Source organism: Dipodomys ordii, unplaced genomic scaffold, assembly GCF_000151885.1.
Source record: "Dipodomys ordii isolate 6190 unplaced genomic scaffold, Dord_2.0 Scaffold33, whole genome shotgun sequence".
Classification (NCBI taxonomy): domain Eukaryota; kingdom Metazoa; phylum Chordata; class Mammalia; order Rodentia; family Heteromyidae; genus Dipodomys; species Dipodomys ordii.
Window position 1 is genome coordinate 1,688,266 of NW_012267249.1, and position 17,955 is coordinate 1,706,220.

General features: G+C 38.5%; 1 protein-coding gene across 5 annotated transcripts in view; it reads left to right on the top strand.

Annotated features, from left to right (window-relative positions):
- Macf1 (microtubule-actin crosslinking factor 1) overlaps positions 1–17,955 on the top strand; it is a 167,687-nt gene that overhangs the window by 4,927 nt on the left and 144,805 nt on the right. For all 5 annotated transcript variants that reach the window (XM_013016840.1, XM_013016845.1, XM_013016842.1 and 2 more), the window contains exons 4-13: positions 1,579–1,757; positions 2,441–2,579; positions 3,189–3,382; positions 5,132–5,294; positions 6,093–6,176; positions 7,166–7,273; positions 7,461–7,559; positions 9,479–9,631; positions 10,797–10,885; positions 13,694–13,829. In XM_013016840.1, the coding sequence (XP_012872294.1) occupies positions 1,579–1,757; positions 2,441–2,579; positions 3,189–3,382; positions 5,132–5,294; positions 6,093–6,176; positions 7,166–7,273; positions 7,461–7,559; positions 9,479–9,631; positions 10,797–10,885; positions 13,694–13,829 (1,344 nt within the window). The remainder of the gene's footprint in view (positions 1–1,578; positions 1,758–2,440; positions 2,580–3,188; positions 3,383–5,131; positions 5,295–6,092; positions 6,177–7,165; positions 7,274–7,460; positions 7,560–9,478; positions 9,632–10,796; positions 10,886–13,693; positions 13,830–17,955) is intronic.

Sequence of the window (17,955 nt, forward strand, 5' to 3'; positions counted from 1 at the left end):
CTTTTTTCTTTTTGCTTATGTGGTGCTGAGGAATTGAACCCAGGGCCTCAGGCTTGCAAGGCAAGCACTCTACCACTGAGCCACCTTCCCAGCCCACTTCCAGCCTTTTCTGTTTATGTAGTACTGAAGAATCAAACCCAGGGCTTCATGCATGCTAGGCAAGCACTCTGCCACTAAGCCAATTTCCCAGCCCCTGCTAACAGTTTTTTGTTGGTTAATTGGAGATGAGTTTCATGGACTTCTTGCCTGGGCCATCTTCAAAGAGCAATCCTCAGATCATATCCTCCTGAGTAGCTATGGTTACAACCATGAGCTACCAGCACCTGGCTTCTGTGGCTTTTTAACATTGAGAACCCTTATCACTATGCTGGAGATTGAACCCAGGTCCTTGTGCGTGTTAAGCAAGTGCTATACCACTGAGCTTTATCTTTAGCCCTTGGCTTTTTCTGACTGAGGCTCAATATGTAGCTCCAGTTGACTTGAGCTTGCTGTGTATCCAGGCTGGCCTTGAACTCTCTGTCCTTCTGCTTCTGCCCCCTGAGTATGGGGATTATAGACATGCATTGTCGTACTTGGTGAGCACTTATTTCTTTTTGAGTATACAGGATGGTCCAGATTGTTGTGCCTTTGCCAGCCCCATCCCAGCAGTTAGCTATTTCTGCTTCTCTTGGGTAGCGAATATTATTTAGAAACCCAACTTGGATGCCAAATATCCTCCTGTTGTGTCATTGTAGGCATGCTCAAAAGACAGAACTCATATGCAAGCTTGTATGTCATATACGCATGTGTGTAGATATATGGATACACATGTAAACATATCACATAGATCAGTGTTTTCTTCTTCTCTCTTTCCTTCTCCTTCCCTTTTCCCATTTCTACCTATCTTTCTTTTGCACGCATACACACATACAATCATAAACTTATATCTGTATTCATATAGTTCCTTACCAATTTTTTTTAGTATTTTTCTATATTGGTAACTCCCTTCCCTAAGATTGAAAAATCTATCTTATGTTACTTATATTTACTTATTGTTCAGTATTGATATTTACATATAGTAATTTGAGGATTGCTAACTCATGCTACTTTATAAATAGTCTACTCAGTATGAATAATGCTTACTTATAATTCTTTTTACCTATAGCTAAAGATGCATCTGTAGTCCAGATATTATATTCAGGAATATTTATATGTGTTCTTGCTCCCTTTTCCTCTCAGTATAACTGTTATTTATCTTAAATATTGTTAGTCTCATTTATTTCTGTTAATTTACATTTTATTTCATTGTATTTTTAAATATTGAACTTCAAAATATACTACAGAGGGGTTGCAATTTAACATTCCACCTCAACTAGTACTTCTTGGTCAGTCATCCTTTTCTGTTCCATTTTAGAAATGCTCCACTTGCCTTATCCTTATCTTTTATTAAAATCTAAAAGCAGTAGTTTGATTATTTACCCATTCTGTGTGCATTTCAGTGATTTCTAATATTTTACTATTCAGATAAGGATCCCCCCACACACATACAACTTTGTTCAATTTTGTTTGAATCTTTGTTGTGCATTATGTTCCTGACAGCACACCCAGGAAGATTTGCAGCAACTCAAGTCTGAGCTAGATGCTGTCTCCATGAAATGCAACAGCTTTCTCCATCAATCTCCATCTGGTTCAAGCATTCCAACTCTACGCTCAGAGCTGAATCTGCTGGTGGAGAAGATGGATCATGTCTATGGTCTCTCTACTGTCTATTTGAATAAGTGAGTGAGATAAGATTTGGGGGCTCAGGGGTTAATGTTTTCTAATGGAATAAGAAGTGGAATGCCCTAGAGTATCTTCATGAATATTCTCGAAAGATCACAGATCTAGAAGAGCATATACCTATGGTAAGACATTTTGGCATTAGTTCCTGACAACATGGAATGTGTTTATTTGGACTATAAGGAACAAATGTCAGTGATACTGATTAGGAGTAAATTTTCAGTGTTAGGACTATTTTACCTCATTTCTGTTGAATAGATACCTCTGAAAATAACAAAGACATTAAGAAAGGGAGTGAGACTAAAAAGGTTTCAAAAACTTTATCTGAATTAAATATTAGTGTTTCAGAGTCCCTCATACCCACCTATCTCCACTCATGACCTTGAGGAATTATAGATCTTAGATACTTGGATGTCAAGTGAATTTCTGGTCTCATATCTTCATACTACAAGTCTGTCATATATGTGCATATCCTAGTGTCACTTAGAACTTCACTCTGAACTGGCATAACTTAGCAGCATATATACCCTACTTTCTTGTTTATACCAAAGCCTTGTCATCTAATAATGGTAAAATTGGTTAGGGCACTTAAATTTTATAAACTTGTATATAATACTCAAGGTATGTAACCTATATCTTTAAATTTGTGTATTAATGAAAAATGATGATTCTATCATTACAGGTTAAAGACAATTGATATTATAGTACGTAGCATACAAGATGCTGAACTCTTGGTCAAAGGCTATGAAATCAAGCTGAGTCAAGAAGAAGCAGTACCAGCAGATCTCTCAGCTCTGGAGTCCCACCGGTCCACATTGCAGGTTGGTTGCTGTACTCTGCTTTCTTAGCAAATTGATTTACTGTGTCCATTGCTTTAGAGCAAAGAAATGTAATTTTGGTTGAGCTGGGCAAATTATCATATTTGATATATTCTAATATGTAGTCAAAGAAGAAAGGACTGAGAAATATGTCTAGCTAAAAATAGAAATGGCTGTTTCCACTTAATTCTTCCCTTTTGTCACCAATCAAATAATAATTTAATTGACTACAATGAAGGGCTATAATGTAAGTTTATAAAGCACTTAGATGTTAGTTTTGGGGTGAACAGGGAAAAGATTTTTGTCTTATAAAATGAGAAAAACAAGACTCAGACTAGATAAGTGACTTAGTTTAGTTTCATAGGTTATGTATGGTAAAACCAGGTTTCAAACACAAGTTCTTTGCACGTTTTTCTATATGGTGTGCCTGCCCTTGGCTTCCTAGTGTGCATCAGGAAAGCAGAGACCATGATGAGTAGAGATATTTCTAGAGCCTAATTCTGAGTCTCAGATATAATGTAACTCTACCTTAGATAATGTCCTTATCTCCTTAGACTAACTCCTTTTTACCATGGAAATCATTCAAACTGATATGATGCTTATATTTCTTAGCATTGGCTTAGTGATGTGAAAGAGAAGAATTCAGTGTTCTCTGTCCTGGATGGGGAAATTACCAAAGCCAAGGCAGTGGCAGAGCAGATGACTTACCTCACACCAGAGCGAAACCTGGATTTAGAGCGCTGTCAGGAAAAAGGTGCCCAGCTGCAAGATCGTTGGCATCGTGTTATTGCCCAGCTAGAAACTCGGTGAGTTATTCTTTTTTGGTAGTACTAGGAGTTTAAACTCAGGGCTTAGTACTTGCTAGGCTTTCTCTATAACCTCTGGGCCCTATCTCCAGCTGTGGTTTTTTAGAATAAAATAATTATTGGAACTGCGTTGCAATTCACCTATTTTAGGCTTCCCATCACCAATGAGATAACAAGCCCATACCATTGTGTCCATCTTCCCTCCATGAAACAAGACTCTTGTGGATCTTTCTGCCTAGCCTGGCCCACACTGATTATTCCTAGTCTCAGCTAACACATAACTTGGGATATACCCAGCTATGGGTTGAAAATGTGTCTCAAAAATGTATCTGCCTGGGCTGACTTGGAGCCCTTACTGTCTGATTCTCAGCCTTCAAGAAAATAGGATTACAAGTGTGAACTACCAGCATCCATTACATCCCACCTTTTCTCCTGTTAGGTTTAGGTTCTAAGGCTTAAGCAAAACTAGAGTTTAAAGTTCTATCTGTGCATTTATGTTTTAAGGCAAGAATTTATAGGTATTGAAATTTAAACTCTAGTATGAATTCTGAACAAGGAATGACAGAAAATTGGGACCATCCAAGGCAAACCTAATTCTTTGAACCTGAGGATTGATCTGAGTACTTACATATACTCTACCACTGGGCTACATCCCCAGCTCCAGCTTTTTTTTTTTTTTTTTTGGTGCTAGTACTAGGGCTTTCACTCAGAGGGTGGACACTGTCCTTTAGATTTTTTTACTCAAGACTGGCACTCTACCACTTGAGCCACGGCTCTACTTCCTGCTTTCCTGGTGGTTAACTGGAGAATAGAGTCTCCTGGACATTCCTGCCCAGGCTGGCTTCAAACCACAATCCTCAGATCTCAGCCTTCTGCATAAGTAAGGTTATTGATACAAGCTACTGACACCCAGCCAGTGTTGCTTTTAGATTAGCAGAAAAAGTACTATTGGCAATGCTTTTCCTGTGCCCTAGTCTTATCTAGTTAAATCATATATCACAGTGGCTGTCTATAATTAAGACTTGAAAGGTATTTGCTTACAGGACAACCTGGGTTCTGGATCTTACTCTGGCTTTGAATCCAGATATGAACCATTTTTCATAATGCAGCTGCAATTTGCAGAATTTCTTAATTCTATCACATTAAATAATGCAGTGTTTTTTGTTACTTGAGGTCCTGTTTCTGATGATAGGTATATTATGGTAGAGAAAATGGCACCATTCTAGGGCTAAGATAGGTAGGGAGTATACAGGGCCAAGAGTATACAATTCATATAAATTTGGATTGATTGTCTGTACTTGAATTACTATCTATCCCAAGGCTGACTAGACTAACAGAAGTGAGTAGTAATTATTATTTTTCACTTTTTCCCATTTTCTGCCCTAAGACATTTATACTAATTCCTAAATCATAAACATGGTATTCTGACAGGACACTGTCATCAGAATATAAGTGTTCATCCAGTAGTGCCTTTTTGATTATCCAGGTATAAAACTTGACAAGGATTATCATAGGATGATAGTCCATATGGGAATTTTCAGGGCTGTATGGTACTAGTTTCTACTTACTTTGAGGGTACTGGATACATGTATAGAAGTTGTGTAGCCTTGTAATTCTTATTCTCGTAAGTAAAGTTGCATCCCTGGTGGTCAAGCCCAGCTAGCGACCTGGATGTAGTGGGAATTGCTTCATTTATTTTTTTGTATCTGTATTAGGATGTGTAATATCAATTTCCCTTTGCTCCTCTAGCCAATCTGAGCTTGAAAACATCCAGGAAGTTCTGGGAGATTACCGAGCCTGTCACGGAACTCTCATCAAGTGGATTGAGGAGACCACTGCTCAGCAGGAAATGATGAAACCTGGCCAGGCAGAGGATAGCAGAGTACTGTCAGAGCAGCTCAGCCAGCAGACGGTAGGTGTGGTTGTAGCAGGTGGTAAAAGTTAGTTCATCAAAGGAGAGGAGGATGTTCTAACAAATGAAGGTTTCCCCAAAGAACAACACATCTCCCTTGTTCTTAGAAGGTTTCAAACAGATGGACTCAGGATACTGCTTAGCATTTAAGCTAAAGGGAACTTTTGGGCCCTTTCAGTTCTGAATTTATATGACTACATATTGAATTCATTAAACAGACAGGTTATGTATCTCTATTTGGTAATGTCACATGTTATTTTACTAGGATTGCCCTGGAGTTTTGAAAATCTAGGGAAAACTGTGAGCGGATGAAAATTCTTTCATTTAAAGCATCTTGATTTGTTTTCTTAGGCATTGTGGTTAAGAATTTGAGGTCTGGAGTTTATAATGCCTGGATTCTAGTCTTAGCTAACATATCTACTACTAGCTCTAAAACTTTGATTATCCAATATTGTATTTCCTTATCTATATCAGACATGGCTTATTATTCATCTAACCTGCCTTATAATCCTTGTTAGGATTATATGAAGTGATACATGAAATATTAAGTAAAATGTTTCTCAAAGTTTGATCCCCAGAGAGCAGGATCAGCATCACTTGAGAAGATGCTAGAAGTTCAAGTTCTTGGGCCTAACTCAAGACCTGCTGAATTAGAATCTCTAGTGCAGTCTGTTTTAACCAGCTTTTCTGGTAATTCTGATACCACTGATGTTTGAGAACTGCTGCCTTAAAACACAGAAAATCCTTTACTTTTCAGTGATGATAATCAGGATCATAATGTGATGTTTTGGTTCTTAGGATCTATTTGCTGAAATTGAGAGAAACCAGACAAAGCTGGACCAGTGTCAGAAATTTTCTCAGCAATATTCTACTATTGTGAAGGTAACTGTCTCATATCCCAAAAGAAGCTTAAAGGATCTGGAAGGGAGGGAAAAGGAGGAGGTGGTGTCTGTGGGAAAGAGCAGGGAGGTTGTAACTCACCTATGAAATACCCTATTCAGCAACTTCGGCTCTTTGGCTCTTTTTCTCTTCAATATGATGTGTGGTGTATTTGAGCCAGTGGCGTTAGCATCACCTGAGAAATTATCAGAAATGCAGACTCTCAAATTTATTGAATCAGATTCTGTATTTTAGTAAGGTTCGCAGATGATTTGCATGCATGTTGCTTTTTGAGGAACTCTACTTCTCTTCATAGAAATCTTTAATTAGAGGAACAATGTGTCATCTGCATGTTTTAAAGCTACTCAGATGACAGGATAAAGAATAAACTAGAGGTTTATTTAAAGACTAAAAGCAATGAGAGTAAATGAAGCAATGATCCCATCCTTGTGAATGAGAACCTAGACTAGGGCAGCTTTGTCAGGGTTGCAGAGGGAACATAGAATAGCATAGTAAAATGAGAAAACTATTGGTAGGGATTAGAAGAGTCTAATATAGTTTGCCTTCTGAGTTAATCAGGAAAATTCACTTCCCCTCCTCATTAATAGAATGAAAAAAATTGGTTAGCAAGTCACAAATTGTAAACTAAGTATGGCCTGTGAGAATGGTTGAAAAAAAATCAAAAGAAGAAAAATAAATAATGATATTTTTAAAGGATATGAACTTCAATGTTCAGTGTCTCTAAATAAAATTTTATTGTAATACAGTCATGCTTTCATTTACATATTGATTTGGCTGATTCACTTACAATGATAGAAGCTCTGATAGTTGCCCAGTATTTTCTTCCTGGTCCTTTATAGGAAGCTCAGCTAACCTCTAAACTGAGTAAACACCAAATTACATTTTAGCAATAAAATGGTGTGATTCTATTGTGTGTTGTCTACGAGCTATAAAACCCTACGTAAAAGCAAAGAAATCTCTTCCTTTCTTAGGACTATGAATTGCAACTAATGACATACAGGGCCTTTGTGGAATCACAGCAGAAATCCCCTAGTAAGCGCCGTCGCATGCTTTCCTCTTCAGATGCCATCACACAAGAGGTAAGAGAATGGAAAAGGTAAGAGAGTGCCGTTGTCTTCTCTTTAAAAAAAAGTGTAAACTTGTAAGTTTGATTTAGGACTTATCTTTTTGTTGAATATGTGACTTCATAAAAATGTTCTTATTTTCCACTATTGAAATTTACTTTTCTGGCAGAAAATTGATATAAATTGTTCTTTTGAACTATAGTTCATGGACTTGAGAACGCGTTATACAGCATTGGTGACCTTAACAACTCAGCATGTGAAATACATCAGTGATGCACTCCGGCGGTTAGAGGAAGAGGAGGTGGGTCTAAATCATCTTGAAAGTACAGTTAAAAATCCTCAGATTGAGGTCTAGTTCCAGTGGTAGAATATGTGGCTAGTATGTATAAGGCCAGCAAAACACACACAGACACAGTTCTCATGCCTCATCTATCAAAATTAAAGTTCCCTGCACAGCCCTCCATTTTAATGATCTAGAAACTTCCTATGTAGCAAATACTGAATTAGTGCTCCTATAAGGAAATATAAGGTTAACTTCCTATAAGTCTCTGGTCATAGTTCTCCAATACATTAGTATATAACCTTGTTTTATGTGTATTTTTGTTTGCGTATACTTTGTTTACTATATATTATTGGTTCACCAAAATTGAATTCATGGCCAGTGTAACTCAGGTCTGTTCAGACTTATTAAAAAGTGTTTTCTCCACAAGGCATATCACAGCCTTCTTATGCTTGTAAACACTGGATTGCACTCTAGGACTATAAAAGCTTAAGAGCCATTTTAGATAGTGAAATCAGAGCTGGGTACTGGTAGCTCATGTTTGTAATTCTAGCAGCTCAAGAGGCTGAGATCTGAAAATCACAGTTCAAAGCCAGCTTAGAAAGGAAAAATCTATGAGATTCTTAGCTCCAGCTAGCCACCCAAAAGCCAGAATTGGAGCTCTTGCTCAAGTAGTAAAATGTTACTCTTGAGCACGAGTATTAGGGCTGACTTCAAACCCTAAGACAGACAGACACACACAAGAAAAGTCAAATCAGCAACAAAATCACTACCATGGTAAAAATACAGCACTTAGAGGCTGGGAAGGTGGCTCAGGGGTGTACCATGCTTGCCTTGCTTGCATGAGGCCCTGAGTTCGATTCCTCAGCACCACATAAGCAGAAAAGGCCAGAAGTGGCGCTGCAGCTCAAGTGGTAGAGCTCTAGCCTTGAACTGAAGAGCTGAGGGACAGCACCCAGGCCCAGAGTTCAGGTCCATGACTGACAAAAAAAAAAAAAAAACCAGCACTAAGTAGACTGAAGAATATACTGGTTCATTGTATGACAGCTGAAACCACGCATGGTAACATGTACAGAGATTTTTGTTATTCTGTGCTCTGTTGGGAATGACCACAAATACTTTGATTTTAGAGTTAACAATTTTAATAAGTAGACAAATTCATAAATACATAATCTGTGAATAATGAGGATTGACTATTTGACATCCATCACTTCCACTGTAAATGCCTTTATCATATAAAGGTATGTGAACAGAGATCTTCAATAAAATATTTGTTAAGGGCTGGGAAGGTGGTTCAGTGGTAGAGTGCTTGCCTTGCATGTATGAGGCCCTGGGTTTGATTCCTCAGCACCACATAAGCAGAAAAGGCTGGAAGTGTTACTCTGTCTCAATGGTCTTGAGCTGAAGAGCTGAGGGACAGTGCCCAGGCCCAGAGTTCAGGCCCTACAACCAACAACAACAACAAAAAGAAGAATATTTATTATGCAATTCAGATTTTATTCAATTTGTTGTAAAAAAAAATTAGTCTTTTTGTAACTTTGAAAAGCATAGACTGGAGGGGTGGCTCAAGTGATGGCCAGCCATGACAAAAAAGCCAACTTTAGGCTTCAGACTTGCACCCTGTCCCTCCCGCCCCCAAAAAAAGGCCTGTATATCTTTGTAAAGTAAATTTCCAAATAATCAACAGCTGATAGAAACACTGTTAAAAACATTAACCACCATACTTTTGCTTCTTTAAATTAGGAAGACTTCCTTTCTAACATATGTGCCTTGTGTAATCTGTTGTCGTCAATCTCTTTATCTGTAGATCTAAGAGTTATAAAAATGTGCAAGGTATTATATGTGTAGGGCAGTAACTTTCAGGCCTGTTTTGAAATCTAAAGTCATGGCAGTTTAAAGAGACATTTTCTTGGGTACTGATTTTCTATATCTTATTTTAGAAAGTGGTAGAAGAGGAAAAACAAGAACATGTGGAGAAAGTTAAAGAACTTTTGGGTTGGGTGTCCACCCTTGCAAGAAATACACAAGGAAAGATTGCTTCATTCCACCCCAAAGAATCCACAGACATTGAAAAAGCTATTTTGGAACAGCAGGTGAGTATCCTGCCTATGTGGGATTATGTAGTAATAAACTTTTTTACTTAATTAAAAGCTAACTTCCAGGACTTAAGAAGTTGTTTTTCACCTTTTAAGTTAGCAATAGTGCATTGGCACTGTAATTTTTTTCCTGGGATGTTGTAAGTGTATATGTTTTTGTTTTGGAGGTACTAGGGTTTGACAGGGCCTTGTGATGGCACTGCTTGTTTGTTTGGTGGCACTCTACTACTTGAGCCCTATCTACAGCCTTGCTTTTTTTGTTGTTGGTTATTTTGGAGACAGCATCTCATGGGCTTTTCTGCCTGGGCTGACTTAGAACCTTGTTCCTCTATAGATATTTGCCTCCTGAGTAGCTAGAATTATAGTTGTTATCTACCAGCGCAAAACTTTTTCCTAAGACTTAAAAAATTTAATTTAGCCTGGTATTGGTGGCTCACACCTATATTCCTTGCTTCTCAGGAGGCTGAGATCTGAAGATCATGGCTCAAAGCCAGCCTGGCAAGATGGTTTGAGACTCTTATCTCCAATTAAACATCAAAAACCCAGAAGTGGAGATGTGGGTTAAGTTGTAGAGTGGTACCTTTAAGCAAAACACCCTGAGTTCAAGCCCTGGACTGACACCAAAAAATAATTATTATTTCAAAAAGTGTTTGAGCCAGGCGCCAATGGCTCACACCTGCAATCCTAACTACTCAAGAGGCTGAGATCTGAGGATTGGGGTTCAATGCCATCCTGGGCAGGAAAAGTTTGAGAAACTCTTGTCTCCAATAAACCATTCAGAAAACTGGAAGTGGTGCTGTGGCTCAAGTGTTAGAGTGCTAGCCTTGAGCTGAATTGCTAAGGGACAGCTCCCAGGTCCAGAGTTCAAGCCCTATGACTGACCCCCCCAAAAAAAAGTGTTTTACCCTTGCTGGGTGCCAGTGGCTTATGCTTGTCATCCTAGCTGCTCAAGCAGCTGAGATATGACTCTCATCTCCACTAAACTACCAAAAATGCTGCAAGTGGAGCTGTGGCTCACATGGTAGAGAACTAGCTTTGAGCAAAAAAAGCTCAGGGCCAGTACCCAGACCCTGAATTCAAGCCCCAGGACTGCACCAAAAATGAAAAAAAATTGACTATTTTATTTTGGGGTTTAGCAGCTTTTCCTTTTTTCTATTACTAGGTTCTGGCAGAAGAACTGACAACCAAGAAGGAACAAGTTTCAGAGGCCATTAAAACTTCACAAATCTTCTTGGCCAAGCATGGTCATAAGTAAGTATTAAAAGTCAGACATTTGGGAGACCTACTGTTTCTAGCTAAATTTGAAGTTGATTATGAGAATGCAGACTGGAGAATTTATATGAGCAAGAAGAGCCAGATTATGAAGAGTTTTATATAGTTTCATAACATACTGAAAAATGTTCATTTTATCTTGTTGGCTATGAGGAATTTTAAACCTAATTAGGTTTTGTTTATGGTTGTTAGACTATGTAGAAAAAGCGTTCAAAGGAGGTGAGAAGATAAGTTAGGGGCTATCTCTATAATGACAAGAAATGTTGGTGGGAGATGGGGAGACAAAGATTTAAGAGATAGTAAAGATGATAGTATGGGTTTGGTGATACCTGATAGTCATCAGATAGAACTTCAGGATTTTTGGCTTAGGTGATAGGGTGTATGATTAACCAAGATAGAAAACAGGTAAAGGTGTAGGTTGAAGGAGAAGACCTAAGTATGAAAATCTTATGGCTCATGCCGGTAATCCTAGCTACTCAGAAGGCTGAGCTCTGAGGCTCTCAGTTCAAAGCTAGACTGGGCAGAAAAGTCCCCATGAGACACTTATCTCCAATTAACCACTCAAAAAACCCGGAAATGACACTGGCTCAAAGTAGTAGAGTGCTAGCCTTGAGCGGAAAGAGCCCAGGCCCTGAGTTCAAGCCCCATGACTGACAAAACAAAAAACAAATAAAACAAAAAATCAACCTACAAAAAAAACAAAAAACCAACCTATCGGACATCAGGGTAGAAATACCAAATATATACTAAGAGTATGTTAACTATATTAGTCCAAATATTTAACTGTTTATGGACTGAGTCTCAAGGACAAAATGAAGAAGGTTCCAGACGGTGTGTAGGATGTTAAAATTCATTAATAGAAAGTGTAACGTTAAGAGTTAGAATAGTTTTGTTTTGTTTTTTTCTGCATGAGGGGTTGGGGATTAGGAAAGACACACATGAATATAATATTGTCAGGAGGAAAGCCAGAATATGAGAAGAATGGTGTCCAATGGTCTATAATTTCTCTTTCAAATAGGCAGAAGTGTTTACTGAATATTAAAGTGGTGTTGAGGCAGAAAGAAAAGGGGCTTCTCTGGGAACTCCCAAAAAGATTGTTAGGAAATACCAAGGCCTAGTTGAGGTTATAGATCCAACCCCCAGTTGGGCATACTTAGCAGCATAAGAAGTCTAGGAGCAAAGAGGTTCAGTGGTTTGATTGATCCGGGGTTAGGGTCTTACCCAGATCAGTGAGAGGACAGAGCAAAGAGGATGCACTATGAGATCTAGACTCCTAAAGAGAAGAAATTAAAGATAATAGGACTGGTAGACTAACAGAAAAATTTTAAAATCAAGAAAGAAGCTGGAGTTGAGCACCAGTGGCTCACATCTGTAATCCTAGCTACTCAGGAGGCTGAGATCTGAGGGTCCTGGTTCAGAGCCAGCCCAGGCAGAAAAGTCAGTGACACTCTTATCTCTAACTCTTATCTCTTATCTCTATTCAGAAAAGGCTGGAAGTAGCACTGTAGCTCAAGTGGTAGAGCACTAGGCTTCAGCACAAAAAGGTTAGGGACAGAGCTCAATCCCTGAGTTCAAGTCCCACAACTGGCCAAGAAAAAGAGAAAGGAGCCTGGCAACAGTGGCTTACACCTGTGAGATCTGAGGATTCTGATTTAAAGCCAGCCCAGGAGGGAAAGTGAGATTGTCTCCAACTAACCACCAGAAAACCAGAAGTGATGCTGTAGCTGCAAGTGGTAGAGTGCTAGTCTTGAGCAAAAGAGCTCAGAGACAGCGCCTAGGCCCAAAGTTCAAACCCTACAACTAACCCCTCAAAAAAAAGAAAAAAAAATCAAGAAAAGCTTAGGAATCCCATTGAATTGATGGACAGATCTAATATGAACTTATATACTTCATTCATGGTAATAATGCAGAATTAAAAATAAAAAAATGGCAAGTTGCAGGAACCAACAGATTTAGGAGATGATTACCTTTGGGAAGATACAAAAATGAGTGGACTTTATACAAAATACATAGTGAGCTTCAATTACATGCATAGTATCTATTTCTTAGTAAAAGACCTATAGAAAATACAGTTAAATATTATAATTTAAGCTGATGCCTACCTGTAATCTCAGTGTGTAAGAGGCTATGGCAGAAGGAAAGAGTTGCAAATTCAAGGCCAGCTGTGCTATGTAGTAAATCCTGTCTTAAAAATTGTTTTAAAGACTAAAAATTAATATGCCAGGCACGATAGTGCATATCTGTAATTCCAAGCTACTCTGGAGGTAGAGATCAGGAGGATTGCAGTTTGATGCTGTGAACCCCCATGTTAATGAATGCATGTGGATGTTGACAATTGTAATTTCAGCTCTACGGGTTGGATAAGTAGGAGAATCATGGGTTGATGTTGGCAAGATCTTGTCTGAAAAATAACTAAAGCAAAAAGGACTGTATACATATCTTAAGTTAAGGCTCTGAGTTTAAACCCCAGTTGTCTTTCTACCTCTCCCTAAAATTGGTAAAGCTCAATAGATGGGTGATGGATAAATGAGACTTTGTTATAATCTTTTCAAAACATTTTATTTTAAAATAAGAATAGCTGCCAGGTGCCCATGGCTCAAGCCTGTAATCCTAGGTACTCAGGAGGCTGAGATCTGAGGATCACAATTGTGGACTTTCCTGCCTGGGCTGGCTTTGAACCATGATCCTCAGATCTCAGGCTCCTGAGTAGCTAGGATTACAGGTGTGAGGCACTGGCACCCAGCTACAATTAATTTTTTAAATCATCTTTAATGCTTCATCTCCTAGACTCTCAGAAAAAGAGAAGGAGCAGATTTCTGAGCAATTGAATGCCCTGAACAAGGCTTACCATGATCTTTGTGATGGTTCAGCAAACCAGCTCCAACAGCTCCAGAGCCAGTTGGCTCAGCAGACAGAACAAAAGGTATTTTTAGTTTTTGTCTTCCAATGTTGGGAGGATACCTTCTCCGAGTGTGTGAAAACAATGTTGCTGATTGAGAGTCACAATCACTAGCTTTCCATGACCCATGTGACTTAATTTTTAACTTCACCTTAGCAACCATTTGTCTTGTGTATCTTAACTGGGGTTCCATGATGTATTAGTCAGTTAAAACACCAAAGGACAAACCTTTGGACCTTTTTTCTGTCTTTTATCATTTTGTTGCTGAAAGCAGTCCAGGAGAACATAAATTTGTACTATATCTGATCACAGGGCAGTAAGATTACTCCTTTGTGGCTTTCTCACCCCAAAGTTGTTAACCAAGAGTTATGGATATTGGGAAGGAAAAGCTGTGAACCTTTCCTTCCCTACAATGAAGACTGAGAAATGAATGCCATTTCAAAGCAAACTGGTAGATGAAGTTCACTGACTGAGACACTGGTTCCCCCTACTCATGGTCATCCCATCACATGACAGCTTTACCAGTTCTACTCCATGTTATTTCCTGGACCATATAAAAGTTGTTGTAGTTTGTTGTTGGTTGTCCTAAGTACTTCCTGAATATTTATGTGTGCGTACACTTACCATAATATATACATGTGTCTATGGGATATATACATATATATGTGTGTGTTTGCCTGCTTATTTCCTATGTTGTGAAGCAATGGCCAATTTGTGGGGAAGAACAAAACTTGAGTTCATGTGGCAATCAAATTAGATTCAAATGATGTTTAAAATAAAGCTCAGACAAAATAAACCTTGACTTTTGGCCCTTGGATATAAATTTATGCACCAGGAGCTAGAGTTGTAAAGACAGACCAGCCCTCATTTGATGGGGTATTCCAAAAAGAATATGCTGATGTAGCATTATCTATATAAAGTAACCCACTTCTAATGGCTTGTTGCTTCACCATATAAGGGAGTATATGAAAAGTTTTAACAATTGCTTGCTGAGAACATTCAGTTCTCATTTTGAAAGTTTAAAAAAAAAATTGGGGCGGGGGCTGGAGAATAAAGACAAGCTGCTGAGCACCACTACATTGAGCATGATGTGTCCCTGTACTGTGTGTGTTTCATGTGAAGTATTGTTCTGATTAACTGACATCCTTGCTTACAAGTTTCACTAACCCTTTGGAGTTTAAGCACAAATGCACAAAGGGAAAAGAGGACGACCTGTTTGGGGTTCTTTTTTGCAAAAAAAAAAAAACCAAAAAAAAAAAAACAAAAACAAAATACAAAAAACAAAACAGTCGCATGCTGGACGCTAACACCAAGCTTACACTGTGTGTGTGATACGGCTGAGCTGCTCCATAAGGCTCTATCTCTTATCTACCCGAGGCGTGCCCTACAACTCTGGTAAGTAGAAGCCTTTTATGTTTTCCTTCTTTTTCCTCTGTCTTTTAATGCTTGTTTAGGTCACAATGTCCATGTTTGGTAGGGCTGAAATGGATTTTCTTTTTTGGATTACTTCCCAGTTTAGTGCTGTCTGCCTATCCTCCAGTTATGATGATGTTGGAAGGATCTGTGTAGTCTTTTCTGTTTGGCTAGACTCCACATCTGTGTTCAATGTCAGTGTTTCTGAGGCTCAGTGAATCTTATAGAAGAAATTTTGTTTGCTGCTAAATAGGCCTTACATGGATTTTTCTAAAAGGAATTTTCAGATATCTCAAGTCCATGAACTTTTTCAGTTTCTCTGTAAAAGAGACATAGTAGATTGGTACATGTTTGAGTTAGAATCCTATAGTCTGGGTTAGAAAACAAGATGAGGGGAATATAGCAAATAGTATTATATTTAGTGTAGCAAAGCCTACGAATTATTCCATTAATTGAGCTCTTTCAGTGAAAGAAGTGAGCCAGTTCTACTGTTCCCTCATTTGTTATCTTGCTTTCTTCTAGTGTACAGTCATCAGGTTTAAAATCTTGAGCGTACATTAAAAAAATCTGGCTTAATGATTTAAGGGCTTTCTTTCTACTTATCCATTCATTCGCCCCATGTTCATTGTGCTACAGGCACTGTCTTTTACACTGAATGGATAAAGTAGGCTTTTATGGGGTTTATTTCTCACTGACATAGAAATGAAATTCATTGCTTACAAGACAAGAAGGTGATACAATTGCTTCAACAAAGGTATCCATGGATAAGTTACAAAGAGTTTAATAAGGACTAGAAAGCAACACTGACCAAAGAGAGGATGGAAGGAAATGAAGATAATGAATATGGACAAGAAGAGCTGAAAAATTGTGAAAGTAGTAGTGTTCTAACTGGTTAAGCTCTTAAATAATTTAAAATCTAAACAACATCTTTCTGTGATAACAGGCTTCAAAATGAGAACTCTTTAGAAGTTGTTTCTAGGATGTACAAAGGTGATTTTTGCAATGTGTGAGGTTTGACTTATTCAGCAACCTTAGGGCCTAACTTATGTAAAATGTACCTTGGCTTGTTTTTTTGTTTGTATGTTTGTTTTAATAATACTGGAGTCAATTGAACAGGCAGTTTATAATGTAAGATTTAAAATCTAGACTTGATTTATTTTTGGAACTCACTAGTATTTTGACATTGGGTAAGTTAACTACCCTCTCTGTGGCTTATTTTCTTACTTATAAACTAAGATTAAAACAGCTAATTTTTTTCAGTTATCTATTAGTATTTTTTTGTGAAAATACTGTACAGAGGGGTTACAATTACATGGGTAAGATAATGAGCACATTTCTTATCAAGCATTGTAGCCTCCTGCTTTGTTTCCCCTTCCTGTCCCTTCATATCCTCCCCCACCCCGTCCCTCCCCCAAAATTGTAAAGTTCAAAACAGCTATTAGGATCATTTTGAGGATTGTCAGTGGTAAATAAACCTAGTAAGTGGTTGTTATCATCATTGTTACTATTCTACCCATTCAAGCCTAGATCAGAAGGAAAGTTACCAGTGATTCCTGAGGCAAGAGTCTGGTCCCTAGAGTATTCCCCTTTCTTTTTCCTTTCTTCCTTCCTCTTTCCCTCCCTCTCTCCCTCTTTCTGTCTCTTTCTCTTTCTTCTCTCTCTTCTCTCTTTCTTTCCTCCTTCCTTCCTTCCTTTCTTTCTCTTCCTTCCTTCCTTTCTTTCTTTCTTTCTTTCTTTCTTTCTTTCTCCCTCCCTCCCTCTCTTCCTCTCTCCCTCCCTCCCTCCCTCCCTCTCTCTCCTTTCTCTCCCTCTCTCTCTTCCTCTCTCTCTTTCTCTTCCTCCCTCCTTTCTTTCTTTCTTTCTCTCCCTCCCTCTCTCCCTCTCTCCCTCCCTCTCTCTCTCTCTCTCTCTCTCTCTCTCTCTCTCTCTCTCTCTCTCTCTTTCTTTCTTTGGGCTTGATCAGGACTTTGGGCACTATACCTGAGCTTTTTCGACTCAAGGCTACTGCTCTACCACTTCAGTCTTTAGTGGTGACTTGGAAATAAAGATTCTCATGGATTTGCCTGCTCAGCCTGGCTTTGAACTATAATCCTCAGATCTCAAATTCCTAAGTAGCTAAGATTACAAACATGAGCTACTAGCACCCAACTTGTTCCTTCTTGTCTTGCTATTTCCAAGTCCTAGAATAAATATAATTCAGATTGGAAAATTTAACTTAGATCCATTGTTGTAAAGCCACATTGTTGTAAAGCCATTGGCCACAATGATTGTAAATGTCCCAGTTGCTTGGGTGTATACACAAGCCTATTCTTAGGATGCATAACTATTTTGTGGCTGTTGGGCTGTTTAAATCTCTCATGCTGTGGACCACTCCTGCTGTACCCATCAGCAGAGACGTGCTTCTTCCAGAGTCTTCTGCATGGGTTTCAACACTGAGAAGTTGCTATATGAGGTTGATTTTTTTTTTTACTTTCTCCGAACTGGTAGGTGTTTTTAAAACCCTTTGTAATGATTTAGTCTTAGAAATAACTGTCCTTTCACATTTACTGCTTGCCACTTTGTAGAGCTTGTCACTCAGATATGCTAAATGCCATCCATCATCCTTCAAATAATCTATGAATTTTGGGCCCTACTAAATATTCTGCAGTTTACAATTTTTTTTTCATTAACACTACCAGGTTTGCTTCAGAATATTTCCTACATGTTGAGACTTATCAGGGCTGAGTTTTTCTGTGGT